The sequence below is a fragment of the Schistocerca cancellata genome, chromosome 3 (genome assembly GCF_023864275.1).
Source record: "Schistocerca cancellata isolate TAMUIC-IGC-003103 chromosome 3, iqSchCanc2.1, whole genome shotgun sequence".
Classification (NCBI taxonomy): Eukaryota; Metazoa; Arthropoda; class Insecta; order Orthoptera; family Acrididae; genus Schistocerca; species Schistocerca cancellata.
The window spans coordinates 408033840-408050471 of NC_064628.1; the positions used below are offsets into that span (position 1 = coordinate 408033840).

Sequence of the window (16632 nt, forward strand, 5' to 3'; positions counted from 1 at the left end):
CTCTTCTGCATTTAACAGAGGAATTCCCATTGCACATTTAGTGTTACCGCTCCTGCTTTTAATTGAACCGGAGGTTGCTTTGACTGTCCTGTCTGCTGGGTTAGTCCTTCCGACAGTTACTTCTATCTCGATGACTTCAAATTATTCAGTCAGCCGTTTCGCCTTAACTTTTCAGCACCTCCTATTTATTTCATTACGTAGTGACTTGTATTTCTGTATTCCTAAAAATCCTTGAACACTTTTGTACTTCCTTCTTCGTCGATCAACTGAAGTATCTCATCTGTTGGCCATGTTTTATTTGTGGTAAGCTCCCTTGTACCAATGTTTTTCTTTACAACTTCTGTGATTGCTCTTTTTAGAGATATCCATTCTTTTTCAACTCATTTCCCTACTCAGCTGTTAACCATCTCAGTATCTATAGCCTCAGAGAATTTCAAGTGTGTGTATTCATTCTTTAGTACTTTCGTATCCCACTTTTGTGAGCGCCGATTCTTCCTGATTAGTGTCTCAGACTTCAGCCTACTCTTCATAATTACTAAATTGTGCTCTAAACTAATATCTGCTCCTCCGTACGCCTTAAAATCCAATATCTGATTTCAGAATATGCCTCACCATGATGTAATGTAATTGGAATCTTCCCATATCTCCCGATATTTTTCAGAGTATACCTTCTCCTTCTCTTGTCATTCTTGAACGGAGTACTGTCTATTACTAGCTGAAATTTAGCGCAGAACCCAATCGGTCTTTCTACCATCTCAGGTATCTAACTGAAGTAAGAAAAGGGGCAGGGGGATACTGAATGACCTTTGACGACATAAAACTGAGAAGCAGTGTTGCAGACTCTGCTTTTGTATATACAAAATTAAATAATTCATAAGACGTAAAAAAATAAACAGAAGAAAGAGAACGACATGGAAAACCAAAGACACCAGTCATAACCTCAAGAAGGAAGACTCACCAGCTCATCGTAATTGGAGGCCACGTTGCCAGGGACGCCGTAAGGAAACATGATCCTCTGGCCGTACGCGTGAAAGCTGCCATACAGCAACAGTGTCCCTGGTTCGTTATCCCACAGCATACCCGAGAACGTCGCCGCCTCGTACTCGGAGAAGGGCACCGGTCCAGGGTAGTTGTCTGCACAGAAGTCCTCGCTGGTGCCGAAACCTGTCGTAAAACGAATCCGATCATCTCTGTGGACCAGGTTACTTTCATTTCAGTGCCTTCTGGTTTTGTTAAATGCTGATTCTTAGTTCTCTTGTCAATGTCATGTATCTGAAACATTGACCGTCCGTCAGTGAACCGATAATGAAGTAGTGGAAGATGAAAAAATGATATTTGGATGCATACTAAGCACAACAGTAATTACTTAGCTCTCTTCTGGCGTCATAAAACTGTGCCCCTGCTTGTCACTGACTTATGACAGAAACAGATCCTCGTACTGAATATCTATTGCAAACCGTTTCTAGGTAATTTTGTATTTGTTAAAAATTATTGAACGCTATTCTCATACCAGTTTGACTTATACTGCTCACAAGCTGCGTTATGTGCAACGGACGGCACTATTATGCCTTCGTAAGCTCTAAGTCACGGATGATAGTTGAGCCAGCTGTTTGTCTGGGCTCGTCTCGGGATCTCTTGATATCATGGCAGGTGGCAAAGGCTGAGAGGCGGTTCCCGGCGGTAGACAGGAGCAGGTACTAGTGCTGGCTGTGATGGTGATAAATGAGTTAGTATTAGCTATTACTAGATGCCGGCCGGTGTGGCCATGTTGTTCTAGGCGCTTCAGTCTGGAACCCGTGAGCTCTACGGTCGCAGGTTCGAATCCTGCCTCGGGCATGGATGTGTGTGATGTCCTTAGGTTAGCAAGGTTTAAATAGTTCTAAGTTCTAGGGGACTGATGACCACAGATGTTAAGTCCCATAGTGCTCAGAGCCATTTGAACCATTTTTTATTGCTAGATGAAATTTATTGCAGAAAGCAATTGCCTTGTGCCTCTCTGATTCCTATAACATAACCGCACCCGTAATATAGTAGTGGTGGTCATCATCTGAGAGAAACGGCTTGTAATGGGGCCACGTAGCAGCAGACGTTATAAAGGATTCTAGTGTTGACAGACAGTGACTGACAGCTGCACAGAATGGTAGGTCTCATTCTGTTTATCTTAAGGCACTATACATGTGGGATGTGTAATATGTGTTGCTGAATACTGAATTGCATGTTTACCGATGAGTGCATTCTGACTGACCAAGGTGTCTCTGGATTGTGATGCTCTTATATTTACTCGTTCAATTGTTCAAATGGCTCTGAGCACTATGGGACTTAACATCTGTGGTCATCAGTCCCCTAGAACTTAGAACTAATTAAACCTAACTAACCTAAGGACATCACACACATCCATGCCCGAGGCAGGATTCGAACCTGCGACCGTAGCAGTCGCGCGGTTCCGGACTTATTTACTCGTGTTGAGTAGGATAACCAGTGGATACGCGAAAGAGATCGGTCGTTTTCTCACGTGTGAAGTTGCACCAGCAGCAGGAGTAGTAGTAGTAGTAGTGAAATTAAACAAAGGTCTGCGACAAAACGAATCAATTAGCCCGCTCAAGATAGACATCTTCGATTATTTCTGCAAAGCAAGATACTATCTTGCCCACAGCTCCTCTGGTGCAAACTGGCACTGTCGTAAATGGTCATTGACGTGTACCAATTATCTATTCCAGTCCTCAGACACTAACTTAGAGTGTAACGAATTTACTTTTATATTCCTTGAATGGCAAAAATTACATGGAATACTTACTAAGAAATGAATAATCCTACCTGACTAATTCGTCTCGACAATATATATATATATATATATATATATATATATATATATATATATATATATATATATATATATATATATATATTCCTGGAAATTGAAATAAGAACACCGTGAATTCATTGTCCCAGGAAGGGGAAACTTTATTGACACATTCCTGGGGTCAGATACATCACATGATCACACTGACAGAACCACAGGCACATAGACACAGGCAACAGAGCATGCACAATGTCGGCACTAGTACAGTGTATATCCACCTTTCGCAGCAATGCAGGCTGCTATTCTCCCATGGAGACGATCGTAGAGATGCTGGATGTAGTCCTGTGGAACGGCTTGCCATGCCATTTCCACCTGGCGCCTCAGTTGGACCAGCGTTCGTGCTGGACGTGCAGACCGCGTGAGACGACGCTTCATCCAGTCCCAAACATGCTCAATGGGGGACAGATCCGGAGATCTTGCTGGCCAGGGTAGTTGACTTACACCTTCTAGAGCACGTTGGGTGGCACGGGATACATGCGGACGTGCATTGTCCTGTTGGAACAGCAAGTTCCCTTGCCGGTCTAGGAATGGTAGAACGATGGGTTCGATGACGGTTTGGATGTACCGTGCACTATTCAGTGTCCCCTCGACGATCACCAGTGGTGTACGGCCAGTGTAGGAGATCGCTCCCCACACCATAATGCCGGGTGTTGGCCCTGTGTGCCTCGGTCGTATGCAGTCCTGATTGTGGCGCTCACCTGCACGGCGCCAAACACGCATACGACCATCATTGGCACCAAGGCAGAAGCGACTCTCATCGCTGAAGACGACACGTCTCCATTCGTCCCTCCATTCACGCCTGTCGCGACACCACTGAAGGCGGGCTGCACGATGTTGGGGCGTGAGCGGAAGACGGCCTAACGGTGTGCGGGACCGTATCCCAGCTTCATGGAGACGGTTGCGAATGGTCCTCGCCGATACCCCAGGAGCAACAGTGTCCCTAATTTGCTGGGAAGTGGCGGTGCGGTCCCCTACGGCACTGCGTAGGATCCTACGGTCTTGGCGTGCATCCGTGCGTCGCTGCGGTCCGGTCCCAGGTCGACGGGCACGTGCACCTTCCGCCGACCACTGGCGACAACATCGATGTACTGTGGAGACCTCACGCCCCACGTGTTGAGCAATTCGGCGGTACGTCCACCCGGCCTCCCGCATGCCCACTATACGCCCTCGCTCAAAGTCCGTCAACTGCACATACGGTTCACGTCCACGCTGTCGCGGCATGCTACCAGTGTTAAAGACTGCGATGGAGCTCCGTATGCCACAGCAAACTGTCTGACACTGACGGCGGCGGTGCACAAATGCTGCGCAGCTAGCGCCATTCGACGGCCAACACCGCGGTTCCTGGTGTGTCCGCTGTGCCGTGCGTTTGATCATTGCTTGTACAGCCCTCTCGCAGTGTCCGGAGCAAGTATGGTGGGTCTGACACACCGGTGTCAATGTGTTCTTTTTTCCATTTCCAGGAGTGTATATATAGGGGAAAGCCTCTCAGATATGGGTGGCACTGGGGAAATGAAATATCCGGGATGGACCAAAACTAGCAACGTGGTGGCGTCTGTACTCTAGTGGACCGTCCTACCTAAGGCGTCTGTACGCCATGTCATGGGCGGCCTGGAAATTATATCGCCAATCCGTTCTGAAGCAAGCGTGGCGATTATGCTTCTCACCTTCGAGTTACGTTGTGTGACATTAATGTTAAATTTTCCGGAGTAATAGCCCCACAGTCGGATCTCCGGGTGGGAGCAACTTTCATGTCCAAAACACCAAGAGGTGCTGAGAAGAAGATACAGACTCTTCAAGTCTGTACATATAACTGTCGCTCTCTAATAGGCAAAAACAGACTAGAAGAGATCGAGACAGAGCTTACAAAAATCAGCTGGAGTATTGTTGGTTTAAGCGAAGAACGCCGAAAAGGGGAAGACTGTCTCCGTTTGCACTCTGGCAACTTGTTTTACTTTTGTGGCGACGCAGAAGGAACACTCAATGGATCTGGGTTCTTAATCAACAAGAATATTGCTGATAAAGTATTTGTCTTAGAAGATACTTCCAGCCGGACAGCTCGAATGGTCCTGAAGGTGTCGAATAGGTATAAAATACAGATTTTTCAGGTGTACGCTCCCACTTCAAGACACCCTGACGAAGAAATTGAATCCTTTTATGAAAGTCTGGATAGCACCTGTAGAAAAAGTAGCGATTCTCACTTCCAGATGGTCATTGGCGATTTCAATGCAAAAGTTGGCACCAAGAAACAAGGCGACACAGTGGTGGGCAACTATGGGATCGACGACCGAAACGATAGTGGTGAGAGATTAGTCCAGTTCGCTGAGTACACCAATATGTCCATCATGAATACGTTCTTTAACAAGCACCCTGACCGAAAATGGACTTGGAGGAGCCAAAATTTCAGTGTAAAAAATGAGATAGACTTTATTCTGTCAAACATTCCGCAGATTGTAAAAGACGTATCAGTGATAAATCAGCTCAACACTGGCAGTGATCACCGTCTTGTGAAGCAAGGGTCGAACTCAATGTAAGAAATGAAAGGAATAAACTTATGAAGGGGAAGAGAAGGGTAATCAGCCTCAAAAACTTGGAAGAACATTCCTCGAAATTCCAAGAAGTCCTCCAAAGCAAGTTCCACGTAACTAAAGATGGTGATTTGGCGGAAATGATTGTTTAAAGTGCACAAGAAGTCGGTGGCCTATGCCAAAAAAATAAACAACCAAAGAAATTCAGTGCCAAAACTGAAACCCTCTTACAACAGAGGAGAGAAATGAAAATCCAAACCGATCGTGACATGGTAGCGTATTCCGAACTATGTAAGGTAGTGCGAAGAGAAATAAAAACTGACATGAAGAAATTCACTGAAGACACCTTACGAGCAAGTCTGGAGAACAAGACAAGTTTAAAGTCAGCCAAACACAAACTCACAATCGGTAAGAAGCAGATTATCGCACTCGATGGGAATGACAGTCGAATCACTGAAAAGGAAGAGGTTTTGAAGTTCATCAGAGACTTTTATAGCAATTTTTATAGCAATCCAAGGGAAAATTTAGGTGTATCTAAATTAAATGATGTACCTAGTGTTCCAGATATACTCCCATCGGAAGTCAAGTGTGCTCTAGATAGCATGAAGAAGGGAACAGTGCCGGGTGATGATGAGCTCAGCGTTGATATCCTCAAACTGGCAGGAGAGGTAACAATAAATCACTTGGCAAAGGTATTTACTTCCTGCCTGCACTATGCTTCAATCCCACTATCGTGGAACAAGGCTAAGATTACTTTGGTACACAAGAAAGGAAGGATTCACAATGTTAAAAACTACCGTCCTATCAGCTTGCTCTCAATTTTGTACAAAATTCTCACAAAGATCTTGTTAAACCGAATTAGTTCCACCCTAGACTCAGCCCAACCTATAGAACAAGCAGGATTCCGAAGCAATTTTAGCACTATTGTCCACATTCTGACCGTTAGTGAAGTGATAAGCAGAGCGAATGAATACCAACTGCCTCTCTGCATTGCCTTTGTTGACATTTAAAAGCCATTTGACTCCGTTAGCCATGTAGCTGTCCTCCAAGCTTTGAGTAAGCAAGGAATGGGAGCAGCATACATTGAAGTGCTGAGGAAAATCTAAGAGAATTCTTCAACTTATGTTAACATCGGCGAATCAAGAATTCCGCATCATGAGGGGTGTCAAGCAAGGCGATCCCATCTCCCCAAAACTGTTCTCTCTGTATTGGAAATGGCTATGTCAAATCTGAGCCTGGAAGGTAAGGGAATTAGAATTAATGGAAGAAGGCTTACCAACTTGAGATTTGCTGGTGATATTGCCTTACTGGCCAAAGACTTCGCAGAGCTCCAAAACTTAGTCACAGATCATCATCGGAATGTCAGCTGGTTGGCTTGAACATGAACCTTTCCAAAACAAAAGTAATGTCCAACAAATAGGTCCCAGCTGGAGATGTGAAAGTCAAGGACAGTCTACTAAAAGAGGTCAGTGAATATGTCTACCTTGGCCAGATTATAAATATGAAGGGAGACATAAGGCCAGAAATCTACCGACGTATTTGGGAAGAATTCAACAGTATTCAGATCAAAAATGCCAGTAAATATGAAGAAAGCAGTATTTGATCAATGCATTCTTCCTGTGATGACGTATGGCTTCGAGACATGGACACTGAACTCATTTACAAAAGGGAAACTTAGGACAGCACAGAGAGCCATGGAGAGATCAATGCTGGGCTGTACAAGAAAGGATAGGAAAAGGGCAGATGACATCCGGTCTGTGACGAAGGTTAATGACATCTTAGAGACAGTGGGTTCCTTGAAATGGCAGTGGGCTGGCCACGTCGCAAGAAGAAAAGACAACAGATGGACGAAGCTAGAGCACCGCCTCCCATGAGGAGAGAGGGAATGCCGAAGGATTACCTCGATCCTCATGTCCTCATGAGATATTCGTGATTTTAGGTACGGTGTGATATTCGCAATTTTGGTTTCATTAAAACAGCAAATAGTTAATACTTTCAGCCAGAAGGCAAATACTTGTTTATAAAGAATGATTAATGTATAATAAGGCGTCGCATAGCAGCGGTGGGATTTCCTAAGTAAAGTAATTCGTCGTCTTTGGGCGGCAACATAAACAGAAGAATACGGATAGATATGCGATCCTTCACTATTTTGTTCGCTGGAGAACAAATGAAGCCTTGAGCGCTAAACACTTGTATTGTTTTTCTTAAGTAAGACGGACGCAGATTTGTGGTGGTCTGGTCTAATTTTTTTTACCAAATAAATAAAAACGAGTTCCGTCTAAGTTTGAGTGAAGTGTAAAAAGAAGAACTGTTATAACTTATTGTGACGACGCACGAGCGACTCAAGAGGACAAAGGCTATATAAAATAGCGCTCAATGGACATGAAACGGACATAAAAATCTACCGTCATTGTAGTACTAAGCTTAAGGTACGATATATGTTTTAGTTATAATTAATATCTTTTCTGGAAATATTGAATCATTTAGCAGTGCCCATTCCTCTCATCTCCTAAGTATTATTTTCATTCGGCTTTAATACTGAATTTCTCTTTTGTGTGATGTTACAGTTGTTTTTGCGCCCTTAAGAACTTTCTGGTCCCTTAGGAAATTGTTTTCTCATAACAATAACTTCACGACCGGGTATGATCGTATCTACGATCATGAAGTAATTAGAAAGACGATAATGCAATTTCTTAATCAGTAGCACGCTAGATGTGACTGCTTCAAGCAACGCGAAACTGCAAGTAAAGACTATTCACATTTCATAATGCAATATTTTATGACATTGTGATTGATAAAACAGTATGCGAAATCTCAAATTCCAACTTTTCCATTGAGTAACAACATCACTGTTATTTTGTTACATCGCAATACCCAGGTGACGTGTGGAAAGGTGTGTGACGTGATTATGGCCTATCGATGGAAGCAACAGAATGTGATGGCGGAACGATAGTTGGAGCTAGACGCACGGGAAATTACATTTCGAAAATCGTTGGGGAATTCAATATTCCGAGATCCACAGCGTTAAGAGTGTGTCAAGAATACCACATTTCAGGTATTACCTGTCACCACGGACAATGTAGCGCCGACGGCTTTCACTTAATGACCGAGAGCAGCAGAGTCTGCGTAGATTGTCAGACAAGCAACGCAGCGTGAAATAACCGCAGAATCGAATGTGGAACGTACGATGAACGTATCCGTTAGGACAATGTGGCGCAATCTGACGTTAACGGGGTAAGGAAACAGGCGACCGACACGAGTGCCTACGGCAACAGCACGGCATCGCCTGTAGCGCCTCTCCAGAGTTATGAACATATCGGTTGGACCCTAGGCGACTGTAAAATCGTGACCTCGTCAGATGAGTTCCGATTTCAGTTGTTAAGGACAAGAGGTAGTGTTCAAGTGTGGCGCAGACACCTCGAAGCCATGGACTCAAGAGAGTAACAGGGGACTGTGCAAGCTGGCGGCGGCTCTATAATGGTGTGGCATGTGTTTACATGGCATGTACTCTGTCCTACGCTCCAAATGAACCTATATTTAGTGGAAATTGTTACGTTCGGATAGTAGGAGACCATTTGCAGCCCCAAGTGTGCTTCATGTTCCCAAACAATCATGGAATTTTTAGGAACGATAATGTCACCGGGCGACTATTGTTCGCGATTGAAGAAAATTCTGGACGATTCGAGTGAGTTATTTGGCCAACCAGCTCGCCTCACATCAATTCTATCGATCATTTATGGGACATAATCGAGAGGTCGGTTCGTGCACAAATCCTTGCAGCGGCAACACTTTCGCAGTTATGGACGGCTATAGATGCAACATGGCTCAATGTTTCTTCAGGAGGCTTGCAACGATTTGTTGAGAGCACGCCACGCCAAGCTGCTCCAGTATGCCGTGGAAAAGGAGGTCGGACACGATATTAGAAGATGTTCCATAACTTTTATCAACTCAGCTGTAGCTGAGAATTCATAGGCGAGTAGTTCATAGCTAAGGAAGTAGTTTAAAGATAGTTTCACTCATTTATGTGAGAGTGGAATGTTCGTTCAGTCTTCTAATACAAGCATATTTCAGAGTACTGCCTCCAACAAATCATTTGTATAAAGATGCATGGCCAAGAAAGTCGAATTTTTTATTTGACTTTATAAGCAGCATTTGAGATAAAGCTGTCCTGACACAAGAAATAGTTCCTTGATAGGAGAGTCGTGGCAGTTCAAAATTAATGTTTTCTTTCATGTAGAGGAACTGCCCCACTTTAAAGATGTTTTTCATATAGCTTATTTTACATGAGCCGCAAAGCGACAGGTGTTAAAAAGCTAAGCAAATGTCCCACTGAAAATCATTTATTATGTTGCTTGAGAGTTGCTTAGTTTTAACAAAGTATTTATATGTTGGGTGCTGTAAGTGAACCAGTTTTTTTTAGAAAGGTCCAATAGTGTGATATATGAATGTACAGTCCTTATTAAAAGACAATCTGGTTCCTAAAGAAATGGTTAGACGCTACTTCTACGTTTTTCCACCCAGTCAGCTCAGACCATTAAGCGAAAGTACGATATTGCAGTGTATGTGTTATTTCGAATTACTATGCAATGTATAAAACTATTTGTTTATGATTCATCTAGTTTTTCGTGACACTTTGCTTTAAATTTTCTCATATTCTTAGTATATGTATATCTAAAGTAAACTGTGCCCTACTGGAGTTTGAAGCTCTTTGCATTGTATGTGAGGAATGTATGCAAAATACTATGTAAATTGTTTATTATGTTAAATAATTTTCTGATGACTTTTGTATTTAAAAATATTTGTATGTATGAACTGTTCATGTTGATGTAAATTTGAGAACTGTAAGAAATGGTCACGCTTAGAAACAATATATGAAATAGGTGTTGTGTAAAAGCCAGTTTGCTTTGGTCTGAAACAAAACTGGCTTAGGGCAGTGAGAAAGATGGCAAGGGCGAATTGGCACGCTACCTAGGGCGAGCGCGGGAAGTAAGTCATGCAGTCTGTAGGCAGCAGTCATTGAGGCAAGACCTTAATGGAGCAGGAGAAGCTTTGCCTGAAAATTTTCAGAAGAATCCCTCGGATTAAGTCTGGAAACGGCTTACGGTTTACCTGTGAATTGTTGGGCTACTGTATGTAAAACTGAACGACGCCAAGAAGAGAAATTGAGCCCATACAGCAAGATACTTGCAGGCCGGATTGTGGGTATTGTGGGTATTGTAGCCGCTATAATTGTTCGCCACTCACAGGCCTACAGCCACCAGATAATTTTTTTTTTTTTTTGTATGTTACTTTTGGTCAGCATGAACCATGAATTTAAACTGTGTTTTGATAATCAGTCTTGAACATTAAAGAAACTGGTTCACCCTATTATTTCATCCTAATCGTACACCTATATAGGGTTCCTTCCTGGTGTTTGATTAATCCGAGTACCCTGTTCTACAGGCTTATGAAGTGCCAAGTTAATATAAAGAGGCACCATCTAAGTTGTTTCTGTGTAAATTATGAGAAAGTTTTCTTAACTACTGCAAACAGTTCTAGTAAAAGTTTGCCTACGTAAAATTTAGCCAGAGTGAAGCAAAGTTACTATATTCGTACATCCGTGATGTATATTCCCACACAGGGGAGACATTTTACTTGAAAGCCGCTATCCCGGTGTCGGCTGACAAATACGATAACGCAGTGCCTGTGTTATTCCGACTTACGATGCGAAGTTCCTTCATACGTGTATGCATGAGCAGGAACTTCGACGTCTATAACCGTTATGAAATAATTGAAATGTATTCGCAGTTGCGATTATTGTTTACTATCAGCTGCATAACGGAGTAACGACAGTGAAAATTTGTGCTGGACAGGAACTCGAACCCTGTTTTCTCTCTTTTCGCGAGTGGTTGCCTTCCAATATGACTATCCGAGCACGACCCGCAATGACACCCTAACTGCCATGTGCCCACAACCTGTACTTGTATATCCATTTTGTATATTCACGTACTGGTAAGCCATTTTACTTGAAACTCGCTACCCGGTGTCGGCGGATAAATAGGATACTGCAATACCTGTGTTACTCCGAATTACGATGCAGTAGCACAGTCATTGCATCATCGTATTTATCAACTGACAACGGACAAGTGACTTTCATCACTTCCGCGAAAATGATGGTGAACCATGTATTTGAACCGAACCACTGCGCTACAATATTGGGTACAGCATCAATATTAAGTTACTTATTTTGATTTTCACAGTGTTCGGTTTTCTTTACTATACAGAGGAAATGACGTGTACAAGCGCATTTCATTAGTTCCCAGAGTGTGAAACGTGTGAGGACTGCACAAAGCAAAGAAAGATTATTATTGCAGCTTGCCTTTGACAGGATCGGTTGAATAAAAGTACGAAAACTAACTGGAGTCTTGCAACATTCATGAGTTACCTAACATTTTGATCTGTATTTGCACAATCATTTGCTGCGATTGTTATGTATTCCAGTTTATATTTCGCACACGCTTAAAAGGGGGAAATGGCGAAAAACGTAGTGTACTTTATTGTAACAGTCATCGATAACACAGGGTGTAGCGGCTATAACACCAGATGTTTTTGTATGTGATACCTTCATGCGTCAACGCATCATTGTGTTAGTTGCTTTTTTCTGTGTCGAAGAGTCTTCCCCGAGATATGTCACAAACTTTGCGACTTGACATTTTCTGCTAGGTGGATTAAACCTGTTACTACAGATGTACCGGTTTGTGTCCACGTGTCCACAGTTCAGTACCTGACCTGCCGCCAAGGGCAAAATAAGCATCAGAAGCTTGCACTTGCCATATGTAAGCAACCTAAAAACATACATTATTATTATATAAGTGAGGTAAATACTGAGGTAATGTTGTTCAGAACACCATACTTAGTCATCAACAGAAATATCTGCATTTGTACCTTTTGCACCCTGTAGCTAACAGTAGCAGCTGCTGTATGTGCACAAGAGACATTCATTCTATCCGTGAGTATTTTTCAAGAAGAAATTTTAAAAATCATTTTATTCGTGACGGGCCCATTGGATGCATCGGCGCTGCCACAGATTCTGAATGGATGGTGGAGCAATTTTTTGTAACATTTCTGGACCATTTTATTAGGCAAGCTAGACCAATAAAAGAAGCTCCTTTCCTACTACCGCTGGACAACATTCATCCCATTTCGGTATAGAAGCTCTTAATAAATGTAAGAACGCTGGTGTACTACTTCTATCATCTCCTCCCCACTGTTATCACAAATTACAGCCCCTTGATGTAAGCGTTTATAGTCCTTTCAAGAAGATCTGCTCCAGGGGAATCGATACCTGGTTGAAAGAAAATCGAGGAAAGAAACTAACAATCTCTAATTTCCCTTCGTGTACAAACAAAGGACTTCTCACCATTTTCATACCAGAAAAAATCACTTCAGGATTCTCTGTAACAGGCGTATTCCTATTTGAGCCAGAGAAATTCCAAGAAAGTAGTTTTTCTGCATCTTTTGTGACCAATAGGCCAGTTCCAGGAGAAAAACTCTCAGATTCTCTGGCTAGCTCCGAGAATGTGGAGAGTGCTATTAATTCTGTTCCAGGCACTTCAGCGGAGAAACATTTTCCCTTGGACATACTCGCGCTTTCCCTAAAGCTGGACCAAGGAAAGAGAGCAACCGTCGAGTAAAGAAGAAGAAATTTCCTCTCTTAACAGACATACCCGAAAAACAGGCACTAGAAAAAGAAAGAGAGGAGAGAAATTACTAGATGGCACCGAAGAATGGAAAGAGAAAAATACCTGATAATGAAGCAACAACTAGCAGCAAACAAAAAAAAAAAAAAAAAAAATTGCAGTTTCATCCACCTTCTGAAGAAGAAGAAGAAGAGAATTATTGTTTGATCTGTGGAGATGTTTATAGAAAGGGAGAGGAATGGATACAGCGTACTAAATGCAAATTGTGGTCTCATTGGTCGTATGCGAATAATGATCCTGTCTACGTTTGTGCAGACTGTGGACACAATTAAGACACTTCTGTCATGTCAGATATTTCAAACTGAGTAGTCTCTTTTCAGTAAAATTTTAGTATGTCGCAATGTGTCCCGTGGCGGGGTAAATTGAAACACGTGTCAACCTTTCCCCTATACTTTATTGTAGCCATTATAATGGTCTAATCGGACATTTTATTTGTGGTTTTTACGTGTAAAATATGAAGTCTCTCAATACTATTTTCAAATTTAATCAGTTTGTAATAAGAAAATAATAAAAATTTGTATCTCCTTTTTGTTGCAACATGCCTGTGTCTTCCCTATATACTGGGTGTTTCTGTAGGAGATTGCAAAAATTTAAGAGGACGTAGAGGATGCTCCAATGTACAACTTGAGGTAGGGAACCTGGAGTCGCAGAAACCAGCTTAAAGAGATAATAGGAATAAAATCACATTACTGTGTTCTTTTTTACTTACAATTAACTGCAAATACCATCACTGACACAATGAATGTCCTATATGTACTGTAACTTACAAAATATGCTGAAACTGATGGCCATCACCCTCAAGGTAAGCATGGCAAGATTATGATGGACCCTGACAAATATCCCTGGTGTGTTTCGAATCACATCACAGACAGCTACAAATCTGGCAGCTAATTACGTCTCCTGTCCACTGAGGTCTTGAGCTATCCCTATAGGAATTAATCAATGGGATTCAGGTCAGGTGACCTCGCATGCCATGGAATAGGTCCCCCCCTTCCAATCCAGCGACCAGGAAATATAGCACTGAGATGTTTGCAGACATCCACACAGAAGTGAGGGGGGGCACCGTCACATTGTATCCACATTCTTCCCCGAAAAGCCAAGGGTACGTTCTCTAAAAACTCAGGCAGAACTCTTTGCACTAACCTCAAGTAGAGGTGGCCATTCAGACGGGTAAGTAGGCTTCCTAGTAATCAGGCTCGTCATCCTTGTTTCGTTGCAGGAACTAAAGAATGTACATGTAAATAAACAGCACAGTACTTGTAAACTTGTACACAGGTGAGTTGTAAATAAGCTGGAAAACAGTAATGCTAAACAGCGGTAGACAAATTTACCTCCATGTATCCTTAAGCTGCCTGCTCCGACCCCACGTTCCCTACCTCAAACTGTTCAGTGGAGCATTCTCTACGTCCTGTTACATTTTTGCACCCTCTTACGGAAACACGCTGTATAACGTAAAGGCTTTTTACTAACAGATAATTCGTGGTGTTTACGACAATGAACTTAATATCCACTCATCCATAAAAATTAATGTATGTTTTTCATAGTTCTGCTTCATTGCATCAGACGGATACGGGCGTGCTTCTAGACCAGAACTCCATCTATTTCTGACACCGTTTGAGCGAATTTTAGATCGTGCTTCTTCTATAATGAACGTGATCTTGGTCAGATGGTTAATTGTAACCGTTCTCCCCATCTTCCCTGTTGTTCAAATGGCTCCGAGTACTATGGGAATTAACATCTGAGGTCATCAGTCCCCTAGACTTAGAACTACTTAAACCTGACTAACCTAAGGACATCACACACATCCAGGCCCGAAGCAGGATTCGAACCTGCGACCGTAGAAGTCACGCGGTTCCGACTGAAGCGCCTAGAACTGCTCGGCCACCACGGCCGGCTTGTATCTTCCCTGTGACTTGTGTTATGATGACACAGAGGATTGACACGGAAGAATGAGACAATGACCCATGTGTCAAAACCAGTCATATCTGTGGACGTAATAAAAGCTGTGAATGGGTTTCAAGATACAGCTACCAGCCACAAAATTTGTGGACTACTAAATTATTTATTTAGCGACATGTTTCGAGTTAACTTCATCATCAGGCTTTACTGGCATTACAAAAATACCTGAGTCTATACAGATATTGAAGTTTGATTACATGACTGTTGTGATCTTCCTGTGGATAAACAGAAGGATAACCTAGTATGAGGCGATGTCACTTTGTATGTTGGTCTATTTGTTCACATGAAAATTTAAAAAAAGCAGTGACTCATCTCGTTCATGTGGTGTAGCATCCTTCTTGTGATGTGATAAGGTATCACTAGTTCCACGGTTTTCTTGGGTTTCTTCATCACTGTTCACAAATTCGTGAGGGTGGCTTTGTAACAAGATAACATAAAACATATCAGCACTGCAGGAAACAAGACCGCGGTCAAAACAAGGCTACTTTTCATTTCACTATCGATATGTCCATCCTGGTGTTGTCCATTCTCCAGCTCTTTTCCGAAGTATGCAGTACTCTGAGGTCGTTGTGTATTGCAACACTGTGTCCTGTTTCATTTACATGTTTCGCTATAGCTGACTTATTAGGTTTGTCCAGTCTGAAACAGTCGGTAAGTTCTTTAAAGCGCCTTTTAAAATTTCTTCCCGTCTAGCCAATATTGTATTTGTTGAATGAATACATGTAATTTTATACATTCCTGATTAGCTCAGTTTCTCTGAAGGTTATATGATGTCATGGACTAGCCCGTTTCTTAAGCTGTTGTTGGTTACAAAAGTGATTCTGATATCTACGTTTTTAAACAGCTTAGCTAGTTTGTCTGAGAAGACCCTTAAATATGGTACTGTTATATACTCAGATTTTTGTATGCTGTGAAAGTGAGACGTGTTTGTTTGGTTTTGTTTTTAGTTACGCATTATGAGAGTGCATATTTTTCCTGTTCATGATAGCCGTGTATTTAATAACGTTTATGTGTTTATGTATGTCTCATAGTCAGCAGCATTGAATCGGAATTTCTGTGCTCTTTTTAAGAGGGATCTGAAAGCAGGTTGTTATGTGACTTTGGGTGTGTGGAAGATTTATTAATGACAGTGTCTATATTTGTTGGTTTTCTGTACATTGATGTTTAGGATCCAGAAATTTATTTTATTATATTTCTGGTGATCTGTGGCGAAATGAATGTTACTGCGTAAGTTATTGGACCTGTTTAACAGTGTTTCTATTTCTTCATTGGTGCCATTATGGACAATTAATATGTCATCTAGGTGTCTGCAGTAGCGCACAGTTTTCTGGGTAATTATGTACTTGTTGTTCAGAATTTTATTTTCGTGGTGATTGATGAAATGATGAAACTTTTGCTGTGATCCCACTGAGAGGACTTCCCATCGCTAGGCGTACCTCTTGTTTGTACATTTGCCACTGAATGTGAAATAACTGAGGGAGAGGACAAGTTCTAGCAAATTCTCTTAGTACAACTGTTCTGGCTGTGGACGTAGTTTACATTTTAATAA

At 42.1% G+C, this 16632-nt stretch overlaps 1 protein-coding gene across 1 annotated transcript in view; it reads right to left on the reverse strand.

The window, feature by feature from the left end:
- The window catches only part of LOC126176730 (zinc carboxypeptidase-like), a 94573-nt gene that overhangs the window by 22380 nt on the left and 55561 nt on the right, over nt 1–16632 (reverse strand). The window contains exon 7 of the mRNA XM_049923898.1: nt 959–1164. Coding sequence (XP_049779855.1) covers nt 959–1164 — 206 coding nt within the window. The remainder of the gene's footprint in view (nt 1–958; nt 1165–16632) is intronic.